This window comes from Hyperoodon ampullatus, assembly GCF_949752795.1.
Source record: "Hyperoodon ampullatus genome assembly, chromosome: 1".
NCBI lineage: Eukaryota > Metazoa > Chordata > Mammalia > Artiodactyla > Ziphiidae > Hyperoodon > Hyperoodon ampullatus.
Window position 1 is genome coordinate 57,446,307 of NC_136914.1, and position 20,276 is coordinate 57,466,582.

At 34.8% G+C, this 20,276-nt stretch overlaps 1 protein-coding gene across 1 annotated transcript in view; it reads right to left on the reverse strand.

Moving 5' to 3' along the window:
* CTNNA3 (catenin alpha 3) overlaps positions 1-20,276 on the reverse strand; it is a gene marked incomplete at both ends in the record, with an annotated part of 1,638,358 nt that overhangs the window by 1,488,282 nt on the left and 129,800 nt on the right. Inside the window, 1 exon segment of the mRNA XM_079710492.1 lies at positions 10,258-10,377. Within this exon segment, the coding sequence (XP_079566618.1) occupies positions 10,258-10,377 (120 nt within the window).

A 20,276-nucleotide genomic window follows, 5' to 3' on the forward strand; every position in this document is an offset into this window, starting at 1 on the left:
ATCAACCAGCATCATACTTGGAAAACCAACCCAGGTCAGATGTTGATGCTGTATGGTTGCAGACACAGATCATTACCTACTTAATTGTGTATATATCTAATAGGCTCAAACAGCTCCTTTGGAACAAAGATTTTATAATGGAGTAGATGATAAATACTTAGCTATGGCACAACCAAATGCTATAATAATAAAAGCAGCATTTATATAGAGAATATTAGCATGCATTAATGCTGTATGCTACAATAGAGAAAAAATTAGATTCATAATAATACAGTTAAGGGAAGAATACAATGTAAATTATAGGTTGATTGTGGCATCTTGCTAAAATCCCCTAGGTGATACTAAAAATATTAATAAGCAAAATATGGTTAACTTGATCAATGAATATGTGTCAGCTGCCCATAGAACAAAAGCTATTTACATTGCAAAAATTCAAAGATATCCCATCTAAAATGTAGTATGACTTTGAAGAATATTAACTAGGTTAATTTTTTTTTTTGGCATTTGAAACCAGAGTGCATGGAAGAAAACCTATATAGGTACATAGCCTTTTAAATCACTGAGCAAAATGTGGAGCAAGCCAGCAATGCTGCCCCATCTTCTGGTGATACTTCCCCTCACCTAGATGTATTTCAGCATGTGCTTCTACTGCTGTCACATTTGGAGCATGAGAAATAATATAAAAGCTGACTAGCTTCCTCCTAAATAGCAACTTGAAACTATCCAAATATGGTATTTTAGAGAGCAAAAATTGAGTACGCTTTTAAAAAATAAAGAAAAACTGAATTTCTCATTACATATTAAACTAGCCGCAGGCAATCAACCCCTTACAAACAAACAGCTTAACATCTACAAAAGGCTACATGATTGGTGGGTTCATGTTTAAATCTCTGCTGTCAGCAGAACTGTTGGCCTCATCTAAGCAGCATCAACACTTCCTTTGAATTTTAGCCAGTAGCACTCTAGGCATGTTCCCAGCACTACTATTAACATGGAGAGCTGTAGCTGTAGCAGTAATCTTTTCGCCTGACAAGGACACAGTAACAAGCATTGTGATGCTTTCTGATTGTACACTCAGGTAGAGACACACAACTTGGATACACAAATTTAATGAGAATGTGTTTGAGACTTTAATTTTCATCAGTTGTATAGTAAGTATGTGACCAAGCTTGCTTTTCTGGAACAAAGGCTGCTGAGTCAATACCAGCTGGTCCCATGGTCAGTTTGGCCAATTCACAATGAACACTGCAGTGTTAAAATACTATTGATACATTCTCACTCTTCTTCAGCTTCCTGTGCCTTAGACTCAGTTGCTCGCATATTCAGTCTTTCACTTGTAGCAAAAATATACAAAGGACAACTTCTACAACTACTGAAATATGTAATCTATAAAAACACAATACGTACGTGCATAACATGTCTTTTCACATGACAGTGAAACATCAAAATAAACTATATAAAATTTGTGATAAAGGATATTATTGTAGGCTAGCAATATCTTCTATGTCCAAACATAGACACAAATCTTACTACTGGATCATAATTCAAATCCAAAATATTTATTAAGTACTTACTATGTTCCAGGGACTATATTAGGCTCTTGAGACACAACTAGAAATAATGCTCTCCTGCAATTTATTATTAAAACACCTTTGATACTTGAAGTATTATCCATGGACCATCAACATCAGCATCACTGAGGAACTTGTTTGACTCTCCAGTCTCAATTCAAATCTATTGAATCAAAATTTGTATTTTAACAAAATTCCCCTTGTTATTTGTATGCATATTAAAGTTTAGGAAGCACTGGTTTAGAGGGTACAGGATCTAGAAATTGCTGAAGAAATGAAAATTCCTATACAATAGAAAAGAACAAAATGATGTCTTCTGTATTATTTGTGTATCCATGTATTGAAGTGGTTGAACCAGGTGATGCATATAATTTCTACCTCTTCTAAAATGTTGTAATATTATTGCATTGTCTTTTCATTTTAAAAAATGGCACTACTGAATGATCTCCATTTATAGTCATCTCAGTGTCTAATACAGCTTATACATATATATGGATGTTATAAGCATCTATAGTTACATTCAGAATACAAACCAGAGATACCAAAGAATTAGTATACAACTGGCTGACTTATGCTAAACAACTCAGAAAAGAACCAAAGAAAATATCACCTCCTGCTATCATCCCAGCTCTACCACTAGCAAAGTGTATAGCCTCATAGAAGACAGCTAATCTCCTTGGGTCTCATTTTTCTTCACATCTAAAATCAACAGTTGAGTTAGATGAATTCTAAAAGCTCCTTAGTTTAAGGTTCACTGATTCTTCTCTATCTTCTTTAGTTTTCATCTTAAACCACCAGAGGTCATAATCCTAGTGGTAAAAAGTTATCTGATTTGTACACAAAGGTCATTTTCAAGCTATAAAACAGACTAACAAAGATATCATTTTCAGAGTTAACTCTTTTAGAACTTTAATTTCTCATCAATACCAACTTTTATTGACAATCTTATGAACTCACATGTCAATATAAGACATGCACAAATAACTGCCACATTGATGGAAACACTAAAGTTTTTTACCACTTCTAAAAGTCCTATCAGCATTGTAAGCTTTGAAAACAAGCCATGACAAAGAATTAACTATTTCAATAAGCATACCCCACTACAAAGTAGCTATAAGCTCCCCATAAGAAAAACTATCATATAGCAAACAACTTTGTAAAAAAAATTAATAAATCTTTTCTGGTGCATGAAAATCAGCTAGTATGTGCTTGATTCAACAGCTTTCTACCTAATTGCCACCAATAAATGAAACCCTTGAGACAACAGATGGAAATAAAATAACAAACCTTAGAACTTAAAAGATTTCCGTGTAATGTTTTTACTTTACTAATTTAATAGAATACACTTACTTGTCATGACTATTAACTATATCCAATGTGGAAATCAAACTTTAGAAAGAGAACAAATATATAATATGCATCATTTTGATTATTTGTTTTTAAATAAAGGGTGAGGTTCTTATCTAAAAATCCATAAGGTTTTTTAACTTCGGACTATAACTATAGAAAAAGAAATCACCCTATAAATATCTGTAGTTTATGAAGGAGTAAAAATGGTTGAATGGCTATTGCAATAAGCTAGAAATTAGGAAATGTGAATATTAATTCTGAATCTGCTACTGACTCGGAATGACCTTGAATGATGTATCCAACCTTCTTCTCTCTGTCTGTATCAGAAAACTGAAGAATAAATGTAATGCCATCTCTTTCTTTTTCCTGCGAGACAAACAATTGTATGTAATTGAATAAAAATGGAATTGCACATGCAGTGGACAGAATAAAGCACATTGGGTTGGCTTGAAGTTTATTGTAGCACACTGTATTATAATCCAGCATTTTTTAAATCTGTGTAATTTTTAAACAATGTCTGAAATGCTTTTGGATCTTCAGAAACAGTTTTATAAATGGCATAAATAATCATTTTACTTGACTGGGCAAATAAGAAACAGAATACCGTCTAAGACAGACATGAATATTTTAATGCAGCAGTCTTTGGTTCACTTACTCTTAAAAGGAATAATTCAATCAGAACTCTTTCAAGAGAGTTGGATTAATTACAGAATAAGGAAGGGAAGGCTCTTCTCCCAATTGAGCTATTGACATATTTCATCTAACAAAGGCCACTGAATTGAATCTATTCTTATAGAACTATCATTCTAGAAGTTTAGCACCTTACCATAACACTCATTCAGCCCCCCATTATGCTCTTCTTTAGACTGCAGCTAAATAACCCCAGATGCATATGTACTTTATTTTTAAAGGTCTTAAGTAAAATATACTTACAACTTCTACTTTATTGTTAACATAAATGGGAAGTTAGTTCTCCCTTACACTGTCCTTACAGGTAAACAACTCCCAGTGCAATATCACTGTATATCCCTTTATCCTAGAAGATCCATAACATTTTTTACAAAAAAATGTTATAAAGTCTTGCTATAAGTCTTTGCATGGTTAAAGACTATTACTTGAAATCATCAACTTCTCTACTCTATGTTCTATAGCACAAAAACATCAAGCCTAACAACCATCCATTTTGTTTTGCTAAGCGTTGATTTCACAGGAGTCCTACATTGCTGTATTATGTCCCTCAGAGTTCTTGAGTTCCAGAGTAAGCTTAGGATTATTTTCCATGTGGTCAGTCATTATCCACCTAGAATTTTATTTCTCAATGCAAGGTGTTAACCTGCAGTCATTCTTACTAAATAAAATTCATCTGATTTATTTCTATTTTTCTTCATTGATAAGGGGTCATTTTAAATTCAATTCCTATTCTGTGAGGTATTGTATACCCTTCAGGTTCTGGAGCTATCTAAAGGGGTTAACTCACTCAGCTCAGAAAAAGAAAAGGCAGTGTTCACTCCTGGACATCATCACTAAAGAGAGAACAATATTATGCTGAATGATATCACCTGGAACCACAAAGGAAGTTTAGGCACATATGATGTAATTATTACATGAGTTGGGGCTTAGCCAGAACACTGGGTCTAACACCCTACCTTATGTTATAGATTGCTACAGCAAAGTACTCAGGACCTTAATTTCACTGCCCATCAAGAGACACTACCTCACAAACACATTAGAACCAAATACTGCAACTCCCTTCTCAAAGGGTACCAACATTTTTTATGACAGAGCTCACTAACCACTATGTTACAAATGTCCAAAATAATCCTACCCTTTATGTTCATAACAGTGCTGGACCCTACGTGAAGTACAAAAGTATACAAAACAGACAGCGTATTCTTATGGAACTTACCAACCATCTAGGATGAAGACAGATGAGAATAATACAAAAACAACATTATAATAACTACAGCTTATACTAACCACATGCTAGGCACTATGGCAAGTCCTTTATATACTGATTCCTTTATGTATTTTAAAGGATTTAAAGCATATATGTACTTTACACTTTATATATTGTTTTCTCAAAACAGGTTATAAGTTAGGTATTATTTTCCTAACATTTTAAAACAAAAAGCTGCAGTGCCTAAAGCAGCACAAATAATCTAACAATATTTGATTGACTGCAAAGCCCACACTCTAACCTGCACTACATGGATCTTGAATAAGTGTGTAATCAGTCAGATTCTAAATTGTATGACATGGCTAAAAGCTAAGAATGGCAAAGAAGGAAGAGTTTACATACTGATTGGAAGCCATAGGATAAAGTATCATGAGGGAGGCTAGACTTCAGTTTAGCTTTAAAGAAAGATTAGTAGTTAAATAGGTAAATAGAAAAGGGCTATATATCCTAAATATCAAGTTTATGAACCTTGTGAAAAGTTCAGAAGGCAAGAATAGCCTGCCATGATCAGGGAGACAAGAGGGAGATCAGGGATTGTGATACGTTGAAACATGGATGTATATCTGAGGTATGATATTTTAATTTTGCATATTTTCACATCAGTGTGTAAATGTGCTTCAGTCTACATAATGTTCAACTCAATAATGTCAAATTTAATTCATACCAAAGGACTTTAGAAGTTTCTGAAAATAGGCTGTGTCTTATAATGCTATTACTTTATACACTTCTTAATACTTATAATAGCATTATAAGAATAGAAGAAAGGAATAAAATTAGAGTCTAGAATATCAAACTTAATTTTATTTTATTCCAGAAAAACAAAGCTCCAAGGAAATCTCTTGATTTATAAACTCTCAAATTAATACATAAACCTGGGCTATATATAATAGCTGCAGCTTGCTATTACTGTTCCTATGTATCATCAAAACGGTCTAAGCAAATAAACTCTAAGACTGTATTTTCAGATGTAGTAAAAACTGAAAAAGTCTCCAGATTCTTGGTAATATGGCTTTGTCATCCATTTTCTTCAGATGGCTTCATTCTGAGAATCCCACCACCTCATCTATCACAGCCTTCTCTCACCTTTTCCAGCCAAAGCTATTTTTAACATTAGTCTTTTTGACATTAGTAAAATGGAGAAATGCTTGTACCCCAACCTAAAATATAGCCCAAGGAATAGTTGAAGTGTAAGCACTCACTCTTTAAAAGACAAACAAACAGGAAAGAAGCAGGAGCAGAAAAAAAAAGGAAAGGGAAGGGAAGGGAGGGAAGGGAAGGGAGGGGAAGGGAGGGGAGGGGAGGGGAGGGAAAGGGAGGGAAAGGAAGGGAGGGGAAGGGAGGGGAGGGGAGGGAAGGGAGGGGAGGGAAGGGAGAGGAGGGGACGGGAGGGGAGGGGAGGGGAGGGGAGGAGAGGAGAGGAAAGGCAAGGCTAAGCTTACACCTAGGAGAGAAAGCACAATAATCCACCCCCACCAACCCTCAAAAAAAGTAAAAGAATAGAGCAAAGTATTCCAGGGATATATGTGGCCTAGGGAAAGAAATCTCTCAAAATGATGTTTAAAATGTCATAGAAAGGGAAAGAAAATAAAATCTAATGAAAGAGTCCAAGAAAATAATTATAGTCAGTTTACTGAGCATCCCTAACTCATAGCTAAGGTAATATTGATGTTTTGTGTTTGTTTAAAGAAATAGATGTAAAATGAAATATGTTAGGAGAAAACCTAAATAATACATAAGGCAAGGAGCAATCTGTCAATGTTTGGCATCCAGGAAGCCTCAGGGTTAATACCCTTCTGAATTTTAAAGGTGCAGTAGGGTTTCCCTAGTGGCGCAGTGGTTAAGAATCCGCCTGTCAATGCAGGAGACACAGGTTCAAGCCCTGGTCCGGAGAGATCCCACATGCTGCGGAGCAACTAAGCCCGTGCACCACAACTACTGAGCCTGTGCTCTAGAGCCCACGAGCCGCAACCACTGAAGCCCATGTGCCTACAGCCTGTGCTCCGCAACAAGAGAAGCCACCACAATGAAAAGCCCGTGCACCACAATGAAGAGTAGCCCCCGCTCGCCACAACTAGAGAAAGCCCATGCACAGCAACAAAGACCCAATGCAGCCAAAAATCAATAAATAAAATATATTTTTTAATTATAAAAAAAAGTACAGTTAAACACATCAATTAATTGCCTATAATCTGGGGCTAAAACTTTTGGCATGCTTTCTTTTTCATAGCAATAACAGCACCAACAAGTATTTATTGAGTATTAGCCATGGGTCAGATGCTGCTGTGAGCACTGCAGAGCATACAGCATTGAAGGTGACAGACAAGGCCCTGTCCTTACAGAGCTTACGTTCTGTCACAAAGAGAAATGATAAATATGGTTGGACCAGGGAACAAAACATGACTAATTGTCTGGTACAAAGCATCCTGCCTTATAAGGCAGAAGCTTTCTTGTTGAATGGCAATTTTACAGAGACCTAAATCTTTTCCAGTAGGAGAAACTTACTAAAGTGTGTTTATAGGTTTTGGGGACTTTACAGAGGGTAGGATAGGACATAAAAGACAAATCCCACCAAGTCAGAGAAAATGTAATGTTCTGACTCTTTAAACCCTGCCCATCCAGGAAACACAACAATTCCTCTGTGGCTTTGGTACAGAAGAACTTGGTTAATATTACAAATTTCTAGGAAGCTTTGCTACATTTGGAAGCTAATGGGAAACAAAGTTTGTCTTTCTCTTCTCTGCTACCTCCCTCATTCACTATGTCTTCTTGTAATCATCTCTTTTTTTCCCTTTCTCTATTTTGAGATTTTTTAATTCTTCAAAAATCAATGCTTTAACTTACTAAATGCATGTAGTATAAAACCAAATATAGTTTAATTTCCCTCACTTTATCCCTCTTATCTTATCCCTATAAGTCCCTTTCTCTCTTCTTTACTGCTCTTTGGTCCCTGACTTTCTTTCTATTCTACCATCCTTTTTCTGACCATTTCACTCTAATTCCCCTTCCATCTTTTCCAGGTAGAAAAAATGATCACTAGATATAGGGAAAAGCAGAATCAAGTAAAACAAAGGGTTGACAGTAGTCTACGTATGCAGGTAAGTCTGTTTCACAAGAATTTGTCCTTCTGAGTTTAAAAAAAAATTGCCTTGTGTGAATAAATTTCACTAGAACTAGGGTTACTAGATATAACACTCAAAGATTGTAAACATAAAGTTTTATACATTTTCTTAGCTGTCTGAAGATATTCTTTCAAAAATTCTTTTGTGTTTTTGTCTATACTGAACAATTTGCATGAGAGAAAGAGAGGAGGAGAGAGCTGCCCCTGTCCCTGCCTCTCATCAGATGCCCATTTTCAAATGTCTCTTTAAGCCCCATGTCTGTCCTATCCTAAAACTGTCTTCATACTGCATGTCTAGAACTCCTCACTTTACTATCCCCCCAGCCTGGCTCCCTGCAGGGATATGGGAGAAAGCCCAGGTTTGTAGTCAGACTGATACCTATTTGAAGCTCAGCTTTACTTGCCTAGTGACTTTAGGCAAGTTACTTAACGCTCTTCACAGTTTCCTCATCTGTAAAATGGTGCTCATAAAACCAACCTTATTATATTGTCACAATTATTTAATGATCTAATCCATAAATGTTCTAATCACACTATGTGGCAGACAGTTGTCATCTAATAAATAGAATATAAGATTTATATATGCGTAAACATACATATACATATATAAATAACGATGTGCCCATCTTTCTCTCACATACACATACAATTTACCTGTCTGTCGTCAAGGCCATTCTCCCAGAGTTATGCCCTTTTGCCCTTGAAGCATTCACATTTTTCCAAATTCCCAATTAGCTAATGTAAGAATCTAATCACTGAAAATGTGCTAATGAGAAAGGATAAGAGAAGAGGACACTGACTACTGCCTGCCAACTCAAATACCCCCCAGTGGTATAAATATGGCTCTTGGAAACAAAACTGTACTAAAAACTACATAGGCCAGAGCAGTGACTCACAGTGTGAATTTTAAGCAGCATCATTTGGGAGCTTACTGTAGTAGCTCTCAGTAACCGTGGTTGCTTCTGTTACATGTGCTAATACCTAGGCCTTCACTAATATAAAATCAATAAATAAAACAAATGGATATTGTGTCCTTTTTCATATAAATTAAGGTATGTGCAAAGGTATGGCATTTGCCCCAGAACACTCTACAAAACAAATATAACTCCTAGGAAAATAAGATCATGAGAAGGTTAAATGCCCACGTAATGTCTATTATAAAGCCGAGCCTAGAACACAATTCTCTTTTCAAGTCACTATTTCTACACCACACCATGTTGACTTCATGAGGTTTAACTAAATAAAGGAAGTACTGCTTTGAAATCCCCCTTCCAAAAGATCCAAAATTTGTAAATTAGGCAATGTCAAGAGAGTCACACCCTTTGCCACACTAACAGAAAACAGTCTTAAGTAATGGACTCGGTGCCTGGCCATGGGAGTCAGCCACTTAGTCATTTTTCTAGATGCTATCCATCATTGAGCACATTCCCGAATTTCATGCAACCTAATTTAAACATCTAACTGGTTGTTCTGATCGGAATAAACATTCAGCCCCAGTAAAAGCTTGATGATCCTGACACCTAGTGGCTGTGAAGAAACTGGAAAAGACCCAGTTTGGGAAAAGTACCTACCTACTATGGCAGTATCTTGCAAACACACAGAACTTAATGATTATTAATATTATAAAATATGAACTCTAAAAGTAACCCTATAGAAGTCTATTTAAAGGCTCTCGATTTATCTTGTGGTCTATAAAAAGAGGCTAAAAGACGTGCACTTGGAAAGCATGTTTCCCTTTAACCTTACACATTTAGCAAATTTTTACTAATCTTCAGAGATCAAACAAGAAAACTAAAGCTAAACTAAAAAAAGAAACTATTTGGCATATTTATGACTCCTTTCTTTAAGCTTGTATGTGCATCCACATCCTTTTCTTGGTCTTGAGGTGGTTTTTCTCCTCACGTATCCCCCTGTCAAATATAAAAGCCACCTGTTCAAGCCACATAGAGGTTCCCTTTATGCCACTAAGGCATCCTTAGTCAAAGGGTAGTTGAACCTTCACAAACCAGCAGGAGTTTTCTTTAAAAGAGGTATAAGGACACTCGTGGAAACCCCCAAAGTGCACATATAAAAGCAAGGACAATGTTGAATGCCGCAGGAAGCCGTGTGAACACGGCAAGTCAGCACCACACAGCACAACTTATTTCTGCCCTAAACATTAGAAGATAAGTCTCCCCAGACCCACCTGAGCCTCTGACAGGCAGGAAGGCGAGAAGACTAAAGTGTTCGTATCGTCCACCAGGGAGAGCTCTAAATCCTACCTGCTGACGTTTGAAGGCTAAATAGTCCAGATTTTCCAGCTCCTTCCCAAGCTTCTGGTAGGTTTTCTGGAGGTCAGATTTGTTGGAAACATTTTTAAGAGACTCAAATGTCCTCTGAAACTGAAATCGAAAACAAAAGTAAATCATTAGGATAGCAGCATATTTTTCTCAAATTCCTAGCCAGTAACACAGACAAATAGTCAATACTGAGCCTCAGTTTCTCCCATTCATAATACAGAGGTAACAAAGGCTAGGTAATTAATTGCCTTTCAATTAAATAGTTAGGCACAATTATACAGAATTAGAAACTATGTGCTAAGTACAAGCAACATTATTGCATGAATGAGAAGCCTGTTTAGTCCTCATTCTAACAAAAGAACATACTGCATTAAAAAATTTTTTTCTTTAACTCTTCATGTCTTAGGATACACTGCTACTACTCCTAAAGAAAAAAATTTCAATGAATGTATAATTTCAAATCATAATGAGAAAGTATTAAAAAGAGCTCTCACATCCCAATCATGGAAACAAATTTATGTAAAGGTAGCCACTTGCCTCTATAGAAACATTTATGCAGAATAGGCACCCAGCAAATTTCAGCCAGGAAGATCTCTCAAGATCTTATATTTTGAGAAGAAAGGAGAACAAACGTCTTGATGATCGAAGCATATGTAGCATGTTCAGCAAACATTTATTCATTTCTGCTCTATAACGGACATGAGTTAATGAAATCAGTTCTGCTGAATCAGAATGCTCCATTCATTTTTTAAGTCAGATACTAGATAAACACAAAGAAGACAAATTGCAGTGTATCACAGAATATTGTTCTGCTACTAATAATTAAGCAAAAGGAGCTCACAAGAAATTGAATTCTTGGTTTATTTTAGTAAATTAGAACATACTTTAGAGGATTAGTGATTGAAAATGTCAAGTAATATTTGCAAGACATTTGCATCTGCTCTTTCTTTATGTCATTTATTTCCATATTTTCAATGTGTGCCATTAGATAGAATTCTACAGATAGAGACTTCACCATCTTAAACACACCAGAATTCCACTATGACTATGATGCTATGAGACAGGCTAATAAGATTTTATAGAATATAATTAAGTTTCCAGGGAAATGATTTGACCCTTACTATTTCAAACTCCATGGAATAAGTCATATTATAATGGCATTCTACTGAATTAAATCCTCAACTTCATGAAAGCAACATGTTTATCTCAATCCAAGGTGACAGAGGAAAAAGAAATAGGAAATAATAGTGCTAAACTTTCACAGCAGGATGATAAATTAAATTCAAAAAACAATCTTTTAGAGCCTACTATGCACAAGGCACTATGAAATAAAACATATTTTCTGCCCTAAAATAACTTATAGACTACCAGGGAAATTAGACATGAAACTCAGAAATGGGAAAGATACTGACATTTACTGGGTGCCTGCTCAGTGCCAGATACTTTATCATTTCCAATTTAATCCTCACAAGAACCACAGGAGTTCCTATTTGTCTTCCCATTCTACAAGTAAACTGAGACTCAGAAAGCTTGAACCATTTTTTTCTATAATACATAATTTTAATTCATAAAAACGATACATTCATTAATTTTTCTTTCACCCAGCCTTTTCTCCTAATCTGGCTTTGTCCAGGTTCTCTTGAGAACCACAAAACCTTATATTAGGCCAAATGTTCCTTTTTTTCCAGTTTTATTGATATATTTGACATAGAGCACTGTATAACCTAAGGTGTGCAGCATAATGATTTGATTTACATACATCACAAAATGATTATCACAGTAAGTTTAGTGAACATCCATTATCTCATATAGATACTTTTCTAACAAAGTATTTTATATTTCTTTTTAAAGAAATATAAAAAATATTATTTCCTTGCGATGAGAACACTTCGAATTTACTCTTAACTTTCAAATATAACATACAACATTGTTAAACATATTTATCATGTTGTACATCAGATTTCTAGTACTTATGTACCTTATAACTGGAAGTTTGTACCTTTTGACTACGTTTGTCCAATTCCCTCTCCCACCACACCCCGCCTCTGGTAATCACAAATCTGATCCCTATTTCTACGTGGTTTGTTTATTGTTGTTGTTTTTTTTTTGGTTGTTTAGTTGTTTGTTTTTGAAGTATAACTGACCTATGTTACTTCCTGGTATACAACATAGTGATTCGATATGTCTATACATTTCAAAATGGAACTGTGTTTTTACTATAATGTTTATGCTTTTTCTACTCTACCATTAACTTTAACACGAGGCAAAGTAGCAAAAGGAGTGCAAAAAAGGAGATAAAAGTAACATGTGGTGGGACTTCCCTAGCCGTCCAGTGGTTAAGACGCCACACTTCCAATGCAGAGGGCATGGGTTTGATCCCTGGTCGGGGAACTAAGATCTTTAATGCTGCAAGGCATGGCCAAAAAAAAAAAAAAGGTAACATGGTGAAATATTAAAAAAAAATAAAAAAATGATACTGACAGAGAGACTCAGGTCATATAGAAGACATGAGGGAATTTGAGGTGAGCCTCAAAGGAGTTTTCAGAGCCTTAAATGGGAAATGGTTCTTCCCATCAGTTTAAACAGCCAAAGTCTGTTCATTTTCCCCCTTTTGTAGCATAGTAAACAACTTTCTTTTAACATAATTTTAATGACCTTTATATAAACTATTTATCATGTTGTATGATCATTTCTGTGCCTTGCCCACTTCTTGGTCCCTTCTCACTATGTTCAAATCAAACTAATACCAGATCTGAGATTCTAAACAATTTAAATAATTTTATATATAAATTAACATAAGCTATTTTACCAATCAACCTGTTTAATTCTAAAACATTCTTCATCCCCTGCATCTTCTCTTCCCTAAGAAATATTAGCTCTATTTCTTAACTATTTCTTCTTCACATTTATCTCTGTGAATTTTATACAACTCCAAATAGGGATTTTAGGGTAAACATATTTTCAAGGCTTCAAAATAAGAAACATGAAAACCAATACTTCCAGGTAATATTTCTCTGGCCAAAGAAAAAAAGGGAGAAAATCGAGTAATGATACATCCCCACAAGATGTTTTCATTAAACATCAGAGTTTGCATAATGTGGTGATTTAAGCTTGAACTTTCATTATCAGGACTTACATCCTCCATTTATTGATACTAAATAGTTCCAAGTACTCAAAATATGATGATTCATTCAAGTACATTTTTTCACTTAAAACAACAAATAATTGTCAAGGAGAGGTCATACAAAATCTATAATATAACTTTAAGCTAGATCCCTATCAAACATATCCCAGTCCCATCTGCTCACATATACACTTAAAGATGCTATAGAGTAAAAGCAATAATTTTACCTTGCAGGTACAGCTGAAGTACAGAAGACAAAAATAAGACAAAGGTTAAGGTGAGACTTATATTTTACTTAAAGAGATTTAATGTTGCCTTGATTTGAAAATTTTTTGTTCCAATAGGCCACTGTGCTTGATAATTGAAACAGACCTCTTGAGATTTTTCTACATTAGTTTAGTGCACTGTAGTCTCATTATATTGACTTTCTCAAAATAAATGACCTCTCAGTTGAAGTTGGGAAAGGAAGCACAAACAATCTAAGATATTTTAATATTTCTGGATTTTACCTGTTCAAAGTCTTTAGTGGGAATTTTAAATGAGCCAAAACCCCCAAATAATTTGTTGAACATTGAGTTTATCCTGTGTTAATATTTTTAACTCATTGCAAACCAAATTCAAACTTTAAAAAAAAAGCCCAATGAATAAATTTGAATCCAAAACAAACCTAGGTATGTTCTTAAAATGTCAAAACTGAATATTAAAATGGTCTCTGTACTGAGAAAGAAATCCAAATTCTGTCCTATTTGACTACCTTACCAAATTTCACACACAACAGACGAGAATAAGAAGATGCAAACAATATCTCTAAGCCCAAACAGTAAGTATTGTATACCATAAAAGCAACGTAAACACACCCAGAGTGTTTTCTTTTTTTTATTTATTTGTTTGTTTGTTTATTTATTTATTTTTGGCCTGCACTGGGTCTTTGTAGCCGCACTCGGGCTTTCTCTAGTTGTGGTGAGCGGGGGCTACTCTTCATTGCGGTGTGCGGGCTTCTCATTGTGGTGGCTTCTCTTGTTATGGAGCACGGGCTCTAGGCATGCACGCTTCAGTAGTTGTGGCATGCGGGCTCAGTAGTTGTGGCTCTCAGGCTCTAGAGCACAGGCTCAGTAGTTGTGGCACATGGGCTTAGTTGCTTCGTGACATGTGGGATCTTCCTGGACCAGGGCTCAAACCCATGTCCCCTGCATTGGCAGGCAGTTTCTTAACCACTGCACCACCAGGGAAGTCCCAAAAATAGTAATAATAGTAATCCACAAAATAATACAACAGAGACCATGACTGCTCATCTCCCATTAAAATAACTGAAAATCTGCTTTGCAGAAAAGAGAAGCATGAGTAAGGCAGAAAAGAAAATATCTAGTTTGACTCAGCATACCCTCTTCCCAAATATATTTTCCTCCTTTTCCTGACAACATGTTTTGAAATAAATCTAAGCCAATGTTCTATACAAACTACACATTCAATGAGTTCATGAAAATTATGTAGATTCATGGAGTAATTTGAGAAAGAGGACAAGAAGAAACCAGCTGAAGCAGCAGGAAAAAATGCAGCCAGGGCTCTGGCAAGTAAAGTTTCCCTGGCACTCACTGCCAATGCCCTGGCTTCCTCTTGTAGTCAGATCAATACAATCAAATAATTCCACAGCTCCAGCAGCCTACTAATTCCCATAATGAAAAAATATTGAGTATCATTGCTCCAAAAGAATAGCCAGCTCAACAGTTGTCATTTTTCCTTATTTAATATTTTGTGCATTTGTACAAGGTACTAGATGTTACCTATAACATAAAAAAAAATTCCATACTCACAGCATTATCTATACAAGAGAGTATCCTATAAGTACCTGACTGAAAGCACCGAATCACCAAGTGTGATCTTAGTGTCCCTAAAATATCAGTGTGAAATAGTGCCAAAAGATTCTGGAAACTAAAGCAGATGGAAGGAATGAGCAAAGACTAAATATTAATGCTCTATAAATATTAATGTTTAGAGTAAAAAGAAATTGTTTTAAGCATAAGAAATGGCTAATCCACCCTACTTAAATATGGCAAATACAGAGCAACCAAAATGAAGTAATATTGAGAAAAAAATTATTTCATTTTCTGAACTCAATCCATTGAATTTCATACATATTTTCCAAATGAACTTACCGGATGATAATATCACTCATGAAAAGGAAGTTTACAGCTAAAGCTGAAAATTAAAGGACACATATATCTCAAATGATTTTTTACTGTAAGGAATGATAACCAAAGTTAAATTAAGAACATAGAACAAAATTGGGCTTGAAATCTAAACTAGAAGTAGTCCTGTGGAGTTGAAAGTACAATGGCCTTGAAATCTGGGTTCAAGTCCTTGTTATGCCATTTAATAATTTCATACCTTTGGACAAGTCACTACTACTCCAATTCTTGATTGTGTTACCTGTAAAATGGGAGAAATTGTCCTTGCCTGCCTGCTTTATAAGATTGATGTGAAATCAGCTGAGGAAAAATGAAACACATTCATTCTACAAATCTTTAACATGGGCCTGGCAACATGCCAGCCATGCAAGAAATGGAGGAAAACAAAAGAGAAATAGCTCTTGCTCTAGAAAAGCAAATAATCTAGCTTTACAGATTACTGCTTTATAAATTTTTAATTTCCATAAAATTATAAGAGACCACTGTCATTAAATTCATGCCCATTTAGTAGTGAATGAGGACTGAACAAAAGAGTAATTCAATAATTATTTATTGAGCATCTCTGAGCAAGGGATTTTTGAGAGAAATAGATACACTTATTTAGATTTTTTTCTTCAATATTACTACAAAACTTATTTTATTTATTTATTTAATTCTATTTTATTATGGCAGAATACTTAGCATGAGATACATGCTCCTTAAAATTTTAAGTATAAAATACATTGCTGTTGTCTATAGGTACAATGTTCTATATGAGATCTCTAGCTTATTCACATAGCTTAACTGAAACTTTATACCCACTAATTCCCCAATTGTGTGTTCTTGGCACCCTTGTTGAAGATCAGTGACTGTATACACATGGATTTACTTCTGGGCTCTCCATTCTGTTCCACTGATCTATATGTCTCTCTTTATGCCAGTACCATACTGTTTTGTTTACTGCAGTCTTGTAATATTTTTGAAATAGAGTAGTGTGATGCCTCCAGCTTTGCTCTTCTTTCTCAGAATTGAGTTGGCTATTTGTGGTTTTTATGAGGTTCCATATGAATTGAAGAGCTGTTTATCAATTTCTGTTGTAAAAATGCCATTGGGATTTTCATAGGAATTGCTTTGTATCTGTAGATCACTTTGGGTATGGACATTTTAACAATATTAAGTCTATCAATCCATGAACATGGGATGTCTTTCCATTTGTGTCTTCTTTAATTTCTTTCATCAATGTTTTATAGTTTTCAGTATTACAAGTCTTTCACCTCCTTAGTTACATTTATTCCTAGGTATTTTATTCTTTTTGGTGCTACTGTAAATGGCATTGTTTTCCTATTATCCTCTTCAGATAGTTCATCATAAGTGTATAGAAATGCAACTGATTTCTATATCCTAATTATATATCCTACAACTTTACTGAATTTGCTTATTAGTTCTACCAGTTTTTTTGGTGGAGTCTTAAGGGGTTTTTTGTATATAATATCATCTTATCTGAAAATAGTGACAGTTTTTCTTCCTCCTTTCCAATCTGGATGCCTTTTATTTCTTTTTATTGCCTAGTTGCTATGACTAGGACTTCCAATACAATGTTGAATAAAAGTGGTGAGAGTGGGCATCCTTGTCTTTTTCCTGATCTTAGAGGAAAAGTTTTCAGCTCTTCATCATTATGTATGATGTAAGCTGTGAGCTTGTCATATATGGACTTTATTATGTTGAGGTGTTTTCCTTCTATTCCTAGTTTATTGAGAATTTTCATCATAAAATGATGTTGAATTTTTTTCAAACTTTTTTTCTGCATCTATTGAAATGATCATGTGATTTTTACCCTTTATTCTGTTCATGTGCTGTATCACATTGATTGATTTTCATATGTTAAACCATTCTTGTATACCACGTAAAACCCACTTGGTCATAGTGTATCATCCTTTAATATGCTATTGAATTCAGTGTGTTAGTATACTTTTGAATATTTTTGCATCTATATTCATTAGGGATATTAGCCTGTAATTTCTTTTCTTGTAGTATTCTTATCTGGCCTCATAAAATGAGTTTGAGAGTGTTCCCTCTGCTTCAGTAGTTTGGAAGAGTTTGAGAAGCACTGACATTAATTCTTCTTTAAATGTTCAGTAGAATTCACTAGTGAAGCCATCTGGTCCTGGGCTTTTCTTTGTTAGGAGGTTTTGATTATTTATTCAATCTCCCTTCTTGTTATAGGTCTGTTCAGACTTTCTATTCCTTCATGATTTAGTCTTGGTGGTAAGTTGTATGTTTCTAGGAATTTATACATTTCTTCTAGGTATTGTTCATTGGTGTATAATTATTCATAGTAGTTTTTATGATCATTCTTTATTTCTGTGCCCTCAGTTGTAATGTCCCATCTTTCATTTCTGATTTTATTTGAGTCTTCTCTCTTCTGTTCTTAGTTAGTCTAGCTAAGGTTTGTCTATTTTGTTTATCTTTTTAAAAACCAACTTTTAGTTTTGTTGGGTTTTTTCTCATTTTCTTATTTTCTATTTCATTTATTTCTGCTCTAATGTTTGTGATTTCCTTTCTTCTTCTTTCTTCTAACTGAGCTTAGTTCTTCTTTTTTAGTTCTTTGAGGTATAAAGTTAAGTTCTCACTTGACATCTTTCTTCTTTTTTAACACATTATTGACTGGGGGATTCTTGCAGAAACTAATGCCTGTGGCTGGCAATTTGTTATGTAAGTGAATACTGAAACACCCACGTTTGAGTAAATATCAGCAACTTATTTTGCACTTAATGTATTTATTTGAAGCTTTGTACATGTCTTACTAAAGCATTCTAATATTTCATTAGAGTGTGATAGGCAGTATTACAGACACCTCTGTGCAGGGGAATAGAACATCTATTACAAACATACCGTATTTCACTTTGCTTTCCCCTGGAAGAGCTGACTCTACACTTTCTGGCTGCATTTGTCTTCTTAGCCCTGTGGTTATTATTTCCTCTAGAATATGTTCTTTTATTTTACCTGATAGTTGACAAGGTGGATCTTTGTGCAGGGCTCTTTTAGAAACACCACAAGAAGGACCAGGTGCAAGACTGCCACTACATTCACCAGAATGGTCAGTTACCCATTCTCTAGGTATTGCTGACAAAAATTGCTTGTAAGTCATTTTATTCTGTGCATTTATGCTACAATAAATTTTAAAGCATTGAATAAACCATTTTTGAGTTTTCTGGAGAATACTGAAGTTTTCCAGATATTGATCAGATCAATCAACTCCTTTCATATATTTATTATACTCTAATATACAAGTGGGCTTTAGTTATCTGATGGCCAGTCCTCCTATCTTCCTTTCCTATAGATGCTATGGAGGCATCATGAATAGTTGTCACCATGCAGACTAGCCTCTTGCCTTTCCAGAGAAGAAGAATCATTTCTCCGTTCCATAAGAACGCCATTTCTCCCCTCTGTAGATTTTTAGATTTCTTCTTTAATTGGTTTGGTAGATCACAATTCCCTCTTATAGTCCCACAAACTCTGGTTTTATTTTTCAACAATATTTCAGATGTGGACACACTGTTGTAATAATTGTCTTGGTAAATATGGTACCATGAACCAAGATAAGGTTGTAGGACTGATAATATTGTTTCTTGCAGTTTCTTTCCTTCACCCATGTAAATCTCAAGGTTGCATATATATCCAGTTTCACTTTTGCTAACCATCCTAACCAAAATTCCATATTTTGTAAGTTTTCCAGGGTTATAGGTTTTGAATCTAAGTTGTCCTCTCCACTTTATCATTGCCTCATCAAGTAATAGCTCTCATTTGGGTATATAGATCAATTGAAATTTTGGTAGAAAATAATCCAAAAGAGGTTTAACTTTTGAAATTCTGTCTGCAGGAAGTGGAGTTTCTGAGTTATCGTTAAAGTGAAGAAATGTCATTATTTGTTCAAACCTTCTTCTTGTCATAATCTTTGGAAAGATAGGTATTTCAAGTAAGGGATCAGTCGACCAATATTCTTTCCAGTGTGACTTTCTTATTTGTCCCATCAAAATTATTAATCCAAGAAACTTCTTCATGTCACTATTGGTTACATCAGTCCATTTTAAAGCCTTATCATACATTTTATATGATTTTTCATTCTGTTAGTAATACAAGTTTGTTTGAGAAGTGACCAACTCGAAAAAGTCATTACCAAAAATTAATTATGTTATTTCACTAACACTTTGCGGGTTATTACATTCAACAGTTACACCTGACACACCTGTAAAGACTTCAAATTTTCGTGAAATGTTGTCTTCAAGCCACTCTTCTGTAGAAGCAAAGGAGCATTCTCTAGCACTGTGAGTTTCTTTTTCACTTTCTGTATCAGAATCAGTCACTAAGGTTTTTTGTCTTTTTCTTGGTCTAATATTCACATAATCTGAATCAGAACTATATTCTGAAGAACTATAATCTTCACAGACACTAGTATATATGTCACCTGGACAATCAGAGAAAGTATCTGCATAAAATTCACCAAAAATTCTTCTTCACTCAAAATTTCATGATGAGTCATTTTTTTTAATTTTACAGTAATAAACTTGAATTTATAATATACACAATGTTGGAACAAAAACCTAACAGAGGAAAATGTGAATGATAATGACAATCATAAGTTGTATAATGAACCCCTGATCAATTTTAAGCTCTAACAACTTCGCATGGTGATGTTAATTGTATCACTGTCT